This window comes from Pelmatolapia mariae, linkage group LG17 (genome assembly GCF_036321145.2).
Source record: "Pelmatolapia mariae isolate MD_Pm_ZW linkage group LG17, Pm_UMD_F_2, whole genome shotgun sequence".
Taxonomy (NCBI): domain Eukaryota; kingdom Metazoa; phylum Chordata; class Actinopteri; order Cichliformes; family Cichlidae; genus Pelmatolapia; species Pelmatolapia mariae.
In genome coordinates, this window is record NC_086242.1 from 4929054 (window position 1) to 4946725 (window position 17672).

General features: G+C 42.1%; 1 protein-coding gene across 1 annotated transcript in view; it reads left to right on the forward strand.

Moving 5' to 3' along the window:
• celsr1a (cadherin EGF LAG seven-pass G-type receptor 1a) overlaps nt 1–17672 on the forward strand; it is a 97930-nt gene that overhangs the window by 53250 nt on the left and 27008 nt on the right. The window contains exons 7-9 of the mRNA XM_063501242.1: nt 13940–14097; nt 16022–16185; nt 16305–16430. Of these exons, the coding sequence (XP_063357312.1) occupies nt 13940–14097; nt 16022–16185; nt 16305–16430 (448 nt within the window). The remainder of the gene's footprint in view (nt 1–13939; nt 14098–16021; nt 16186–16304; nt 16431–17672) is intronic.

Consider the following 17672-nt stretch of genomic DNA (forward strand, 5'->3'; position numbering starts at 1 on the left):
CTTTTCTTGCCATCTTGATGCACCAATATCTGTTTTAAAGACAGAACTGACTGCAAGTGGTCATAGGATTGGTCGCCATCTTCAGAGCAACCAGTTAAAAGCAAACTTTTTTTTTTAAACCCAAAACTGATATTTCTCCTTGTATAGAAAGAAAATAAACAACACACGCAAAGTAAAGTCAAAGCTCCCTCAAGCCTGTAATAGCTTGTGATAATGGCTTGCTTTATTTTTAATCACTGGCTTTAAACAAGTTAGCAGTTGTCCCAAGGAGGTGCAACTTAATCCAGGGTTGTTGGCCCCACATACAATCTAATTGTATTGTTTAACGGCCCTAACGGCACGCTCACGCAGTCCTCACACACACACATGCACACACACCATGGTTTATTGGGTCAAACGATGAGGCGAGTGAAGCGGTGTACGACTTTATGTTTGCCCCCTTTTTCAAGTCTCTGTAGCTGTCATCTGAAGAATTAGGGTGCCTCTAATAAAAACTGAAAGTCAAAGGTCAGGGGAGGGTTGGCATGACAACAGACATGGATTTGCAATCGTTGCGGTGATGAGAGTCGACTGGAAAGCTGGGTGTGCATGCGGTTAAATCCGGGGGAGGGGGGGCAGACAAATCGAGAGTGCGCTTGTTTCTGAATGTGTGCTAATGTGTGTACACCTATTAGAGAATGCCACACAATACCAGTGGAAGGATAAAGACATTGTTGAGATTCCATAGAGCAAAGACTCAAGGACAGCCGACTGTGTTAGCAAACTCAAACAGGATGCACAGACACAAACACAGATAAAGTGTGTTGAAGGGATATTCCTGGAGCAGCTGGAGGTTTTCTCCTGGGTTTTGATGTGTGTTAACTACAGGAAGTGATGCTTCTTGTTGCAGGAAATGATGCAATTTAGGACACTGAGCAGGATGTGAGTTGTATCGTGATTGTGTCTGCTAGGCCACCTGCATGGAGGTTTTCACTGAACCTCGCAGCGACTACAACCTTAAAGTTAATTTCATGAACTCCACAGGTACCTCTTGAGTTACTATCAGAGTGGTAACAGTAAATATAAGTTTGCTACTGCCCACATATGATGTACTCCAATAATCCTGCGTAATGTATTATTATTATTGATATGTTGTTGGTTAGTACATTTACACAAGGGAACCATCGAAATGATTAATAAGGTGGAATTTACAGCAGCAATCTTAGTAACATATTCATATTCTTATTTAAAGCCAAACTATGTAAAAATAACCTATAATTAACCGTCATGTAGCCCATCCTCAGCGTCTGCAGACATGACGTGCCCATGTGTTTGCAGTATTTTTATGATAGTTTTTTTCACACATGATGTTAGACATGCTCATAGTATCGTGCCGGCTAATATTGACTGTGATAATTGCAGTTAGGGTGTGCAGACAGCATTCCCAGACAGGCTTAGCGAGTATCATAAGTTCACTCTTACTTTTGCCTTTGCTGTTCTTCCCTCGGTCTCACCGAGGTTGCTTGTGTGGCGGCGTTTTAATCATCAGAACATAAGTGCAAATTGCTTCACAGCATAGTGTGAAATGCTTTTTAATATACTGTGTGTGTATTTTTGCATTCCACCTCTGCAGGACTGAACCTCTCGGTTAATTAGAGACCTGTTACTCATCCCTACTGACAGGCTTTCTTTGCTATTTAAAAAGATAGTTTTGTTTTATGAAGGTATCAAAAACGTACAAATCTTAAATTTAACAAAGTTGATTTTCACTCTGCTTGTTTTTCAGCTCAGTTAAGTTATTGGTTATCTGTTAAACAATATGTACGTAGCAATTATTGTCAAAATATTCTCAAAACAGCTCAAAAACATTGAAACAAGGGTAAGAAAACGTTGGAAAAGTAAAACAAAGAGCTGCATGAACAGTTTTAAATAACAGATCAGCTGGTAACAGATCAGTAACACGACTGGGTATAAAAAGAGAATCTTAGAGAGGCAGAGTTTTTCAGATGCAAAGATAAGCAGAGGTTTACCAATCTGCAAAAAACGATGCCTACAAATTGTAGAACAACTTCAGAATAATGTTACTCAGTTTAAAATTGTATTCATGGCATCATCCACATTACATAATTTTATCAAAAGACTGAAAATCTGGAGAAATCTCTGTGCGTAAGTCAGTGTTAGATCCCTGTGATTGTCAAGGTCTCAGGTGATGATTCCATGGTGGAAATCGCTGCATGGACTCAGGAACACTTCCAGAAATCACTGTTTACCGTGTCATCTACAAATGGAGGTTAAAGCTCTATCTTGCAAAGAAAGAAACCCTGCAATCTTTTCTGGGCCAACTCTCATTTAAAATGGACTGAGGCAAAATTGAAAAACTGATCTGTGGAAATTAGAAAGGTATTATTTCTGGAAAACATACAGAGAACAGGGACCATCCTGCTTGTTGTCAGCGCTCAGTTCAAAACCCTGCATCTCTGGTGGTATGGGGGTACATTAGTGCCTGGTTTATATAGTTGGAAGCTTATATAATTGGTGTATACCGTCAGTGGTGAAAGGTGTACACAGGTTTATAGCATTAAATGCTCCCATCCATTCCATATTTTGTCAGTTTAATTGACTTTTTATTTACATTTTGCACGGCATCCCAACTTTTTTCAAAATACATGCATACCGAAATTTTATTAGTTCTCAGAGGGTAAAACATTGGAGGCTCCTGGTAACAGTCTCTGTATATAAAGACCAAATACAAATATATTAATGCAGATTTTTGCTTTGTCTTACTTGTCGTCACCAGAAGAGTGGATCCAAACACTTATCTCAGTCTGTGCTGTAAAATAAACAGACTCTTACCCTCCTCTTCGTGCTTCTTTCCATCTCTTTGTTGATGTTTCAGGATTTATTTGGGTTTGCAGCGTGAACTCACACACACACACACACACACACACACACGCACACGCACATGCAGCCTTACATACTGGTGCTCAGTGGATAACTGTTTTTAAGATACGCTGCAAAGAGCCCGACAGTGGTTTTGAAGTAGTCATCCATCCTCCTTTAGTTGCAGTTTTAACATCAACTTGCCGGGGTGGCCGTCGCACAATAGAGTGGCACGCATTCCTTTTTAGGTGTTTAACTGTGTCACGCTCACTCACACACTTCTGTGTGAGTTTTTGCTGCAGATGAAGGGCACAGGGCTCATTGTGTCTGTGCGTGTGCTATGGTGTTAAACTGCCAGATCTCGTGTTCCTGCACAGACATGGGTGAAGGTTTTGTGTGTTGTCTTTACTAAGTGCTTTTAAAAAAGGTTAAGTAGTTCTCTTTTTTTTTAAGGTGAAGCCCCAGACTCTGCATTCCCAGTCAGGGTGTGTTTTCAGAGGAAGAGGCCATGTTATTCTTTGTTCTTCTTGATGTATGTTTCCACAGACCTTAGACAGTGGAGGTTATCATCACACATAAACACACACAGTGCCTTTAGCTACCTTTAGCTGCCATTTTACCAACTGTAATACGATACAGCAACATGTGTTCATGTCCAAACATTGTAGGTAAACCTACATCCCCTCAGAGGAAAAAATATTGATTTTAATCATTCATGATCACTTTTTACTAACTTACTGTAATCATCACATAGTGCTGCACATGTTCTTGTGTCGCTGTTGTGTTACTGGCTTTGTCGACATGCTGGTAGCCGGGTTTCGGGGCTTTCACGTGCTTGAATGTTTCCACTGTTTTTTTCCTGCTGTAAATTTCACCTGTTCTTCACACAGCGTTGCATTTCACAGCGTGACGTAAATCTGCCACAGTCGCTCTTGTCCAAAGGCGGCAGTGCATGAGTTGTAGCCTATTGTGCGAGGTGGTGGGAGAGGTGTTTTTGAAGTGGGCAAGAAGGATGTCGTTATTGTTGGCAAATTGGTCGGTAGCGAATGTAACCACGGTGCATGAAGGCATCTCGCGTGCAGCGCTGTTGTTGTGCTGATGGGAACAAAGATTCAGACGCACTCCGTCACCGCACTTTTGATTTTTTTTTTTCATAATTTATTGCTTTTCTTAATGAAAAGACAAAATTAATCTGCACATACAAAAGAAGCAAAAAGTAAAGTATAAAAAGAATCACAAAAAATGCACTAATTACACGTTCACGTGAGTAAAGAGCATACACGCATGCTGATGAGGCTTGGCTGTGAGCTGCAGGTCTAATGCAGTGTCTCTCTCTCACGGTGTCTCTCTCCCAGGACGGGTGGAGTCTGGTGGACTCCAGCGGAGCTCTGCGGCTCCCTCTCTATACCGCCTGGCTGGAGCTCAATAAGAAGGAGGTAACCTCTGACCTCTAGCTTAGTCCCCAACTGGGCTTTTTTTCCCCTTCGCCTGGGTCTCATTTAGTCCTCGCTCTGCTTCTAGTACAGTCCACTGGACTAACTCTGTCACATGGCTCTGGTCTAGTCTCCACTGTAGAAAATGCTGTCGTAGATGGTGTGGTTTTGGTTTGTTGTTTGGCTGTTGAAGGCTTTCACCTGGCTTTTCTGTTAGACTTCTTTATGAAGTCATGCATCACTTTTAAGGCCGTTTTTTTTTTTCAATATTTAGTTAAATCGTAACATTTTTACATGTTTGCTAGCAGTCTGCTTCTTCACTGCTTTTGTGGACACTTGCTTCTTTGCATGATATTACCGCAACGTGCCAATAACAATGTTTCACTGGTAGAAGGAATGATTATTACGTCATCCCTGTGTTTATCCATAAACACAAGGGGGACCCACGAGTCATAACATTGCTCCACAGTGTTCTTCCAACACTATAAAGAAGTTAGCTAATGCGTATGTCATGCATCGGTTTGTGAAGACTTGAACTGAACATTGAGGCCATCGGCACCTTGTTTTTTAAAAATTGGATGTCAAAAAAGGGACCTGAAGAAAATGAGGGCATTGCATCCACAGACACTAGTCACTTCTCAGTCACAAGGTAGTTACCCCATAAAGCGTGTATACAAAATTTAATGAGGGCATAAATCTAGTGATAAGTTGGGTCATTTTCTTATAAAACACAGGAGGCCAAGCTGAAGGTTGGCATGGTGGAAGAGGACCTGCTCAGGCTAGACACAAAGTTAGAGAGGCGATGGATGGTGGCTATATTGGATGAATGATGTTGAAGATGGAGCTGCCAGGCAGGAGGAAAAGAGGAAGACCAAAGAGAATATTCATGTAGTGAAGGAGGACGTGCAGAGTATAGGTGTGACATAAGAGGATGCTATGGACAAGGTAAAATACAGGGAGATGATCCACTCGACCTCTAAGTGGACCAGCTGGAAACTGTAGAAGACTGTCTAGTTAGACTTTCAGTCCATTTTTAAGGAGTTGCCATCTCCTGTCTATTTGATGAGTTCTGCTTGTGTCATTTTTCAGACCTGGAAACTTTGTTCACTAGAAAACTTCAATCTCAAGGAATGAAAAATTAATGCAAGACTAAAGTACCAAAAATTTTGCTTCCTCCAGTGGCCACTTGGCTTCAAAATACTCAAAAAATGCTCAACATGTACACCCAGGTCCAAAACATTTTCATAATAAAAAAAAATACAGGAACCTATAAACATAAGGACTTACAAACAAATTCTATACCTGTTTAAGATTTGTTGAAGCTTCAAATTAGGAACTTGTTTTCTTTGTAGGCGAATCGGTATGCTGCCTAAAAGGCTTCATATTTTAGGCTGCCTTCTTAAAAGACTTTTAATGGAATTATCTGACAAATAGTGTGTCTTCAGCTTGTACTTCAGTTTAGGTGAGTGCATTCTTGCATTTTATTAGTATAATACTTAGCTCAAACTAGAAATGATCTCTGTTTTGAACCCACACAGTTTATAGCTAAAGCTAGCTAACCTTGATTAGCATTAGCTGGTATTTTAGTACTCGTGTAAAAATGCTAACACCAGGCTCCAAAAAAGCCAACATGGGTTTAAAGTTAAGGCTTTAAACCACATTGAAGCTAAAGTTGAAGATTTTAGAAACTGGTGGTTGACATCATCATGGGAACGGCCATCTTTAAAATACAATCTATGCTTCTGCAGCTGTAAACTCACATGGTGCAGTTGATGCGTACGCTCGTGTCTTTCCATGATTCAGTCTAGCTTTATGTATTGAGCCTCTTTTCTTCTTGTCTCAAAACAATATTTAGCACAAGGTGGTGGTGCAAAAATACTCAAGTAAATAAAGTCAATGTCAGGGTTTTTTTAGGAGTTCATGTTTACGTGTAACATCTAATTAAAAGGTTTTTGCTTTTGCTTTGTAGTTTTGGTAGGCACTAACATTGTCATGATATTCAGTTTTATGATTAATACTCAGAAACATACTGCCCAGAGCTAAGGGAGTCTCCTCATGCAGCACTCGTATCTTTTTGTGCTCCACTGCTCCGCCTGCCTGGAGAGTCTACTACTTACAAATACCTAAACAGTGCAGAAGCAGAAAGGACACAGTTACACCGCTGTTGCTCATCATCTGTCAGTTCTCATTGCCTTCCTATATAAGCATTCACTCAGGTGAAATAAACACGCTCGAGTCTAGGCAGGCAGACAGACAAACAGGTGGGTAGACACCCACTGAGCAGTGGCTGTGTTTTCCTTGGCAAAATCAGAGTGGCAGGCCTAAACTTTAGGCTTAGGCTCTGGTAATGATAACAGACGATAAATGTCATCATGAGCTTGCATGCTTCTGTTTAGATTGTCATCTAACTTCAAATGCTATCATTAATCACCTGTTGTGTTGCTCAAAGATTTGCCCTCAGAATGAAACAGTAGTGAGATGTTAGATGAATGCAGTACATTTGCAGCTAATTGGGTTGGGTTTGTTTTCTGCAGAGTTGGCGGTCAGTAGGAACAGTGGATTGTGTATTTTGGACTGTGGAGATACAGTAACTACACCTTTCTGTCTTATGTCTGCTTTTTTGCACCTTCTCCAATTTTTGACATTCCTTCCTAACTCTGCTGCAATGTGAAATATTGTGTGTGTGTGTGTGTGGGTGTTACTAAGGGGAGGAAATTTCACACACCTCACCTAGCATGACCTAAACCTCTTATTAACTGTGCAAAAGACAGTGATTCAGTGGAATTTTTTTGTGGGGAGGTGGGCATAAAAGTAGAAAGAGAGAAAGAGAAAATCCACACAGTTTATAGCTGCTCTGCCCTCCCTGCAGTAAAATATTCTCCTCCTCCTGTCTTGCCTCTCGGCCTCCTCATTCTTCTCCCTGCGTCTCTTTATCTCTTCTGTGATTCCTGTCAGATCTGGCTTTTATTGCACCATTAGGTTTTTTTCCTGCAAAACATTAGCATCAATCCTGATGATCCTTAATCGCTTTATGCTGTGAGCTCTGCGAGGCCCTTTAGACAACAATTAGATGGTCACTGTGCAGCAGTAGCTAATACCTCAGAGGCCAGATTCAGACCTCTGTGTCACATGATCATAATTAGCCAAAGTCTGGATGCAACAAAAAATAGGATTTTTACTAATTGCATATGTACATGTATATACCAGGCAGAGTCCTAAAGTTGTGTATGTAAGTAAGTAATGTAAAAGAAGAGCAAAAGTTTATTATTATTAATTAAGCAAAAGAAGACAAAGAGCCAAAGCCTGCCTATGAACTGTGCTTCCACCAAGGTCAACTTTAAAAAATAAAAAAGTGATCAAGATTTGTGCCAAAATTTCCTCAGGTTCTCCTTTTGCCCATCCTCCATCCTCCACCAGAAATTTCACGATTTCAGTTGTAGTAGTTTTGCATTAGCTTGCTGACAAAGAGGCAGACAAAAGGCGCCTATGACATACCTCAAGCATTACAACAAGCAGATAAAACGCATCATTCAGAAGGTAATGCCATTGATGTCAGCATACCGGCAGTTTGACTTTGCCAACTAGGGGGAAGGAATTTTCTCAAGAGGGTCCAAACAGGATAAAGTTACTCTTGCGTCCGCTTATGTGTCGTCTGCATGTTTGTTGTGCCTCTTGAAAGCCTCGAGCCAACAATGGCTGCTGTCCGTCTGTTACACTGACAGATAGATCGAGGCCGTGAGACGATGGGGATGGCAGTAACATATATTCTTGAACATGGTACATTGTAGCCTCGTGTAAAGTGTGTGTGTGTTCACACTTCTAGGTTTACGCAGCCACAGGGCAGGTGAGGTAATGTGGACATGATAGAGTTTGTTGCTGCCAGAGGGAAGGTGGGATACTCTAGCCCGTGCGTGACATGATCGAAAATCACTTCACTTCACTCACATACACAAACACCAGAGTTGGTTTTGGTTCTGTGCCCGTCTTTATATTGGCTCCAGCCTTTTCCCTGATTAAAACCATTCTTTTGCGGCTACTTTATGAAAATAAAAACACGCTTGGTCCTATTTTGTAGTTTGCACAGTTTAACCGCAAGCACCAAAAACCATCAAGGGCACATTTTCAGGCATCCATTTTCATCCAGTCATCAGAGTAACAATGGCGTTTCCTCAGGCGACTGCAAATAAAATAAAAGACTGCGCGCTCTCCTTCCTTTATGATCCCAGTGAACTATGTGGACGTTTGCAGCTCTGCTCGCTGCTTCCTGCATCGCTCCCGCACGCACTCGCTCGCCACTCGCTCACTCAATGTGCACGCCTGTAAACGCATTCTGCAGACATCCTTTCCATACTCCCCGAGCACATCCGTGAACAAGGACATAATCACCACTTCTGTCCTGCCCACTCCCCCCCCCCCCCCCCCCCCCCCCCACACACACACACATTTTCAGGTTGCTTGTTGCTCATTGTGACAGTGTTTAAGGTGTTTTCTGGGTCAGTCATTGAGCTACATGTAACAGTCTGTGCAGCATTGCTCTTTATCCTGGCCGCGGGGCTGGCTAAGTTATCATGTCGGCTTTGACAGACAGGCGCGTATTAATGGAGTTGTCAGTGTGTGCGTCTGTGTTGGTGGGAGGAAAACGGTGTGTGGGCTTGAAAGTGTCCCCCTCAGACACACACACACACACACACATAGTGTACACTTTTCCTGCATTTTTGCCTAAGCTAGAACTTTGTGTGTATCCGTGCATGTGCTCGCGCAATGCGGGTTTTCGGCCAATCACCTCATGCCCTCCGCCCTCCTCGTCTTTGTGGCAAGCTGTGGGGATCAAGTGCGTTGCCATGGCTGCAGCAAGCCTATCACCCCTGGAGACGACACCTTAGAGAGAGGGAATCTTCAACGGCCCGAGTCAGGCGGAAGGTAAATGAGAGCCTCTCATGGGGCCCCTCAAAGCGAGGGCCAAGTGCACTTTAAAAGAAGGGGTCAGAGAGAAGCCTGAAACAGCTCATGTTTGAAGCTAACAGGCACACTTAGTGTTCAGTTATAGACATGGCAACATTTTACAGCAATTTAAATGAGAATTCATTAAAAAAAAAAAGAAGTAGCAGCACAAACTGATTTTGCATCTGCCTAAACTATAAAACTTTGACAGATGGCAGACTTCGGTGCAACTAGTAGACTAGTTATGATCAGATGTTGGGCTGTTTATGTCATACAGACATGACAACTCTGCCAGTAGGGATCCACAGATACATCCATAGACACTGTAAAAGATAGATGTAACTTCTGGATGTGAAAAGTGAATACACAAAAGCTGTAAACTGTCCGTTAGTTTACTGGACAACAGTGCTGAGTAGAAGGTGAGGACAGAAGTGTGTGTGTGTTATTGGAGGGGTGGGTGCCCAGGGCAGAATCCAGTAAGGACTCCGCCCTTCAGTGCACGGTGAGCTATAGTGGGGCCTAAACTGCATTCTCTTAATGATTTTTATAGAAGACTTCATATTGAATGCAATCCTAATTACATTTTTTAAAATTTATGGTCAATCCCAGCGTGCAGCTTCGCCGCCAGATACTCACCCTCGTCATCACATTCAGTATCCAACCACCAAAGATGGCTACGGAGACCAAAAAGGTGGATTAAACATCTTAATTCCATTTTCGACATCTGGTGCTTGAGCGTGGGAGTTTATGGTGAGTGGCTGACTTGTGTGGCCTTTGTCAGCTCTGAGTCTGCTGCTTCTGGGACAATCAGTGAAGTCTCAAGTGTTATTCAGCAGAATATAGGAAAATATGTTTATTTAAAGGAATTTCTGGTGATCCAGAAACAGTCTTGTTGCTCAAAGCTCTGTTAACAAAAACTGATGTTTTTGATATCTCTTGGATACATGACCAACGTTCGTTCACTCTTTCTGCTTGGCCTCGTTTAAACCTTAAACTCTGAACTATGCTTACACATCACACACACAGTATGCATCGCTGACCCATATCTTTAGCTCGTGATCAGCTTTACATGAATTAGGAGAGTCTTAGTTTTAGCTGCAAGTATGCATTACACAGTGGCAAAAACATTCACGTATTAAAGCACGTACACTTTGACTCTGTGTGTGTGTCGATGCTTCTTTATGCTCTCAGTATCACACACACACACACGCTCCAAGTAAATGTAGTGTACATTATACCATGTGAGTTTACTGTGTGATCAGCACCTGTAACAGCTGCAAGAGTCTGCTGGGTTTCAGGTTTCCCTCTTCTTCTTCTTCCACCAGCTTTGTTGTTTTTTCCCTGCTTTTATTTCACCATCCACTGAAATCTAAAGAGATGCTGATAAGACGTTAATCAGAGTAGCTGCAGGTCAAGAACCTTCTGTTTCACCCTTTAAAGCCTTTCTCCAGCACTGCTCCCACGCTTGCTCATATTTACATTGTTTAATCATTAGTTTCTTTTTTTTAATCTCATTTTATCTAAAGTGCTCGAGGGAAGAAAGCGGATCATTTTCTACTTCTCCTTCCTTGTTTATTTTTTATTTTTGATCAAATCTGGATGCGATCAACTCTAGATTTCATAAAGGTCCAGATCTAAAAATCAGTGTGTATTTGGATCATTTAAACCTAGGTGTGTTTAGCTTCTTCTAACACTGTGCTAACACTTTCTAAAGCGGGGATGTCAAACTCATTTCTCATCATGGAGCCACATAGAGCCCACTTTGATCTTAAGTGGGCCGGACCAGTGAAACTTCCCCTTGTACCAATGTAAAGATTTTTAATGACACATTTGATCCCTGAAATATCTCAGTATAAGAAAAAGAAGTGCAGTATAATCAGTGAAAAAGCGCCTGCTATTTAATTGTTTCTCTATTCCTTAATTACATTGGTGTGGTATAAATGGCCATGGTGGAGTAAGAAAGGTTGTAAAATATAGTTAAAAGCCCCAAATTTATCTCTTCCTTCATATTTTCCAAATTTGTCCAGTGGGCCGGATTAGAGTTTTCGCCTGGCCGATTCTGGCCCCCATGCCTTATGTTTGATAACCCTGTTCTACAGCTTAGAAAGCCACATGTTGCTCTTATTTTCCTCTGGAGTCCAGTGGTCCCCCTAATCACAAATGGCCCACAGGGGACATTTTTGTGCATATTTCACAGCGGGGTTAAGCAGTAAAGGTCCTCGTTATTATCAGGGTCAAATCTGGCACGAGCCTGTCAAGCACATACTTTGTGTCTTAACTCCTTCATCTGAGTGGTGCTATGAAGCAGGTTTCCCAAAGTGCAGCGTCTCACCACGGGCTGCCGACATGTCCGCTCAGGAGGAACAGTCCAACTTACGTAACTTACTAATGACGTTGACATTTGAAGATTTTCAGCGATAAAGCATTGCGCTCAGCCAGCAAGAGATTCATATTTGGAGTTTGTGGGGTGTCACCTGCCTACAGTGAGCTTAGTGAGCCTGGGTTTTGTTCAGATGGTGAGGAACAAAAGCAGGACCCACGATTTCAGTCACTAATTTTCCTCTTGGTCTTACATTTTTGTGATTCGGGTTTTAGACTCGGCTCAAGCTGTTTGAGCCAAACCACCTAATTATTTGGGAGGGGAGAATTTAATCATGTGGTAGCATCCACCCGGTCTGTTGTCACCCAGAGGCTCAAATTTAGAAACCTGAAGACAATAGCCTTCTTTTAAAGTCAACGAACTGAAGTGATGGTCAGATTTGACAAGATTATTTCATTAAGCGTTTTCATGGGAAAAGTAGCCACAAAGACCAGAAGAGTTTGCAGCAGGCTGTGAATGTGTTTATTTTGCTGTTAAATTGGCCAGATCCAAGCGGCCAATCAAGGAACTGCTGTCTCCATTTTTTGGCACATGTGCTCATTTTTCATGTTCATTTTTCAGACGTGAAAGTTGCTGTTTGTTGTGTGGAGAAAAGGAAAGTAAAACCTGTTAAGACACGTCCTTGGAGTCTGGAGAATTTTGATGTCGTTTTCACTGTTTGTTCATATCGATTCACTCTATGAATTCTAGACGGGCAATAATCAGAGAATTCATCCATGATGCCTTGCTCAACCATGCCCGATATGCCCGATAAGGCCTCGTGCTTTCTGTCTGTACTCAGCTGTTTATCTGTCTGTGTCTCTATGTGTATGTGTGCACGACGTTTCCACCTAAAGCCTGTACAAATGAGATTACATGTGAAAGAGAAAGAAAACAGCAGTGGTGTTAGATGTGCCATACTTCCTGTTTTTCTTATTGAAAGTGTGAAAGTGTGTTTTGTAGAATCTGTGGAAATGGGGCATTTTGAAGGGAGTGGCCGTGATCAAAAAAAAAACCCTCCCTGTGGGTTAGAGTTATGCCTGGACCGGAGTCCACCTGAGCCAAAATAGAAGACAGTGCAGCCCTGTGCCCGTCTGCCATTTTCTCTTTTGTCTCTTTTCTCTGGACTTCCTTTTTTTTGTCCTTTGCCATTTTTCCCCCCTCTGTGTTCTTCTTTTGTTTCCTGTATCTGCCCCACCAGTATCTCATTACTCTACACCGATTAATGTAGCAGAGAATGCACACACACACATTTTCTTTCTATCTGTGCCTCCTCATCTCTTCTATTGCATTAATTTTTCATCTTAAAATAATGCAGAGTCATACGTAACCATAAAGCCTTCACTCAGGTTCATTAAATATACTAAACTAGACATGTAAACCCTGATACCACAGTGTTGAGAATAAATACTCGATCCCTGCTTTCAGAGTTTTGATGGGGTGTTTTGCTCTCCTTCAGTTCCCCGGATGTTTCAGCCGCTTCAGTGTAGTTTCTCTGATTTACTCTGGGATTCCCACCCCTATTGCTAAGTGGTTAGAAAGTCTCTCTTGCTATTGTTCAGCCTGTCAGCCTTATGTAAACTTTATATAAACACAGCACGGCGATCAGATCTCAGAGCTTTTGTGCCGCCGTCTTTATGCACTGCAGAAATATACCATAACCCTAGCAGAGATAGCAGAGTGACATAACTTATGATTCCATCTGCTGTAAGGCACTCAACGCAAGACAACGAAATACGAGTGCTTCATTTGTAAAGAATTTGAAATAAATCTCAGCTTTAACCATGAATGCACTTCCTTTTTTTTCCTGGTGGAAACTCTTTTGGATTTAAACTCTGCTCTTGTTCCAAAGCCGCTATTGTTAGGGAAATGCTCCATTGAACTTCACTCTCAGGTTCGATATTAGAAACTCGAAAGCGATTTTGTGGCCTGATTTTCTAAGCCGAGCCACATTTTCTCAGATCAGCGTTCGTCGGCCACGGGCCTTGATGGAAGAATTAGGCTACTTTGTAATCATTAGGTGCGAGCTAATGCACAATGGGCTTTTTTGTCATCTTAAGCCCGGAGAGGCCTGAGCGCCGCCGCTAAAGTGAGCTAGACGTTGTTTGTGTAGCGCTGACCCGCGCTGATCGCGCTGCCGCCCCTGCCAGATTTCTAACATTGTGTGAAAAGAAACAAAGAAAGAAATCGAGCATTAAATGTTTTAACCAAATTCAGTCAGCTGAGGCAATTTACTGTAACAAAGCACACTCACACAGGGAATAAGATACAGTGAGTGGGATTTCTCAAATCCCCACTATCATTCTTAAATGCCGATGAATGATCTGTGTTTCATTCTGTGTTTCAGCCTAAAATGGTGAGCGTGGGGAACCCTTTTGGACCGTCCGGAGAAAAAGTGGCTATGGTCGCCATTGACGATTGTGACATATCCATGGCGATCCGCTTCGGAAAGCAGATCGGGAACTACTCCTGCGCCGCGCAGGGTACCCAGATTGGACAGAAGAAGTAAGAGGGAACCTCTTTCACCAACTTTCTTTTCTTTCTTTTCTCTCTGGACCTCTTCCCACACACATTCACTCAAACTAGTCAGACTAATGAGGGAATGTGTTGCGCCTCAGGGGCTACGCCAAATCGCCTTCATTACAGCAGATTACACAACTCACATTCTGCCATCCTCTCCCGCTTTTATCTCCTAATCTCCGTGCTCATCCATGTGGCCTCTCTGCTGTCAGACAACCAAAAGCTCATCTCAGCGCAGGCTTTACAGGATTAACTGTGTGTTTATTACACACTCATCAATTTATATTTTTACAGTGTGCCTTTTTTTTTGAGTCTTTTGGAAAGCTTGCATGCTGAGGCCCATTTACTTTGTAGAGGGTGGGGACTGAAAGGGAGAGAGAGAGAAAGCTTCAAAGGGGAGCTAATGAGCTTACATACTTTCAGGAACTTGTTGCACCGGTCACAGACGCTGAGAGGCGTTTTGAGGATGCTTTAATGTGATCACGCTGGAATAATTAGACCGCTGCGTCTTATGTGGTGGAAAGTGGCGAGAGCCTGAGAGGTTTCACTTTCGAAGCTGTCTTGACAGAATCCAGAGTGTGACTTAAGCTGCAGAGTGAGGCCTGTTGAGGCAGAAAAAACATGACTCCACTGACACAACTGTAGAGTGCTGGGTGGGATTTCCCAACAATATTTCTTGCTGTAAATTTCAGGAGTATCTGGGAAAAAACCCCAACAAATTTATGAAAAAGAAACCTTTTGGATTTAAAGACTGTTTATTTTTAAGGCTAGTTTAATATATCCTACAGGTCTGTATTGACATTTTGGAGTCTCTGTACTGGATATCTTTTCACAAATATCCCCAACACGGATTCCTTCAATACTTAAAAAAAAAGAAAGAAAACCCATTAACTCTACTGCTATATATTTATATTAATATTCATACAAATTAATTCTGGATCATAGCTGTAAGTTGAATTTCGGGCTTTTGAGTGTCTGACATTATGGTTTTTGCATTCTTGTGTATTTAAATAAAAGAACAAAACGAAAATCTGAACTTTCTAGACAACTGTTAAGATATCACCCAAGAGCGCTGAAGTTCAAAGAAACCTGCAGATTTCTGCTGATTTGCTGAACGTCTAGGCCTTCATGTTCCCAACCAGGCGATGTTATTTAGACCAGCGGTCCCCAACCTTTTTTGCGCCACGGACCGGTTTAATGTCAGACAATATTTGCACAGAACGGTGTCGCGGATAAATACAACAAAATAAAATGATACGACCAAGACAAAAACTGTGGTATTTTCTAAATATAATAATAAACGAGGATTCACTGTGTAATTGTGTAACTTTATTAGCAGCGTATCTCTGCCCCTTAATGCTCTCTGGTCGCTATGGTAACGCGTAAATATTTCATTCAAAATAAGCCACACAACTACAACACGGGAAAAGACACAGGGTAAACAGAGTTAACGATAGAAAACCATAAATTTCACACCCGAGCCTCAACTCTTGCGGCCCGGTACCAAACGACTCACGGACCGGTACCAGTCCGGTTGGGATCCGCTGATTTAGACTGTAAAAGCAAAATTCACATTTAATGTCCCACATAAATGTCTTTAGGCCTTTGATTTTGATGGTTTCAGAAGCTCTGGGTTTAAGCGGCTTCATATATGACCAAGTACGTTAAATCTGACCTTGGAAATGCTGCCTTTTAGCTGCCTTGTGACGGCTTTTGAAAACAATAACCTTTAACCAGAAATACCGATCATAATGAAGGTTAATGATGGAGCAGCTAAAACACAGAAGCCAAAACTACTCTCTTTAACTCCATTTATTAAAAGTAGGTGGAAAACATCATGATAGGCCCACTTTGAAGATTTTGCAGTTTTGATCTGTCTCATTCATTGTCTGTCTGCGTTTTCTTGCAGGTCACTGGACTTGACAGGGCCGCTGTTACTGGGTGGGGTTCCCAACCTGCCAGAGGACTTCCCAGTCAGGAACAGGAACTTTGTAGGCTGCATGAGAAACTTGCGCATTGACAGCAAGCCCATCGACATGGGCAGCTTCATTGCTAACAACGGCACCACAGAAGGTTAAGATGTTCCCTCTGCAGCGTTTCTATCCTTGCTCATTTCTGGAACTGACTTTTAAAGCTCTCATCAAAAACAAAGCTTAAATTTCCCCTGTTTTTATTTACATTTATATGCTCAGGGTGTCCAGCAAAGAAGGACTTTTGCACAAATGGTGTGTGTCAAAACGGAGGCACGTGCGTCAGCAAGTGGAACACTTACATCTGTGACTGCCCTACTGGTTACGGTGGCAAGAACTGTGAGCAAGGTAAGAAATGTGTGTGGGTGATTTGTTTAGGTTTTTAGCAAAAGTGGACAGTGTGTTTGGGGATTTTGGGAATCCAGTGTAAAATAAATCCATTGTGCTTCCTTATGAGTTTGCAAGATCAATCAAATATATTATTGCATTCATAGACAGACGTGTTTTTGGCCAAAGGTGCAAGTGTCCGCTTGCTCATCTGTGTGTGTGTGTGTGTGTGTGTGTACATTTGTTTACCTATTTCCAGGAAATGGTGTGTGTTTGGGGGATCACATGGGATAAGGAGCATTTTCTTTGACTCAGCGTGACTCATGCAGCCTCTGTTCACCAGAATCACTCACCACAGCCTTAGGTGTGGAGTTTTCGGACAAAAGATCAAACTTTGGCTCTGAGTCACTTATCAAAACCCAGACTCACAGATTGAAATGAAAGATAAACACACATTCACCTGGGGCTGTGAAAATTTCAATCTTGCGTGCTCTTACTGATTAATCTGGCATGGTGACATGTGATGGTAGGTTTTCAGTTTAAAAAGTCCAATGAGAGCTGTGGTGGAATTAATGATTAGCCAATCAGCACCATGGGCGGGACTAAAGATGTTGCTAAACACTGTCAAGCTGAACACTTCCAATGGGGAAAATTGGATTGTGGTTTTTTTGGAAGCCTCTCAAAGTTCGCATGGCTGTGTGTGCACGAGACTGAGACATTGAGGCACAAACACTGGTCACTAGTGGCTAATTAGGACTCATCCTTGGAAATTAATTAGAGTAAACACACAGTGTCAGACTGAAGATGGAAATAAAGTGTAACAGATTTCTGTGTGATATCAGCTCTACTGATCGCATAACTGTCTTTGTTGCCACCTCAACCCACGTATGACTAGCGGCTTATGTTATAATGGAAAAGGTACATGTAAATAGATGGGTAATCAGAGTACACAGATAACAATATTGAAAGATAAAGTGTAAGGTAATGGTTTTGTTAAGGGTATCTTGATATCCATATCTCTATCTGCCAACAGCTATTATTATTTATGCTCCATAACCCCTCTCGTGTTCTTATATAAAAAGTTGAATCTTTGAATTCTTGCTTCAGGGCGAGTTCCAAACAATGTGTAAAGGTGTGAATACCTATCCTCGCCCTCTCGTCTATGAGGTAGCCGCCCAGTCAGTGCCAGGCCCAAGTATCCTGTATCTGAACTGGGCCGGGATCATAGCAAGCCGGGAAGAGGTTTTGGCTGCTAGGCTGCTT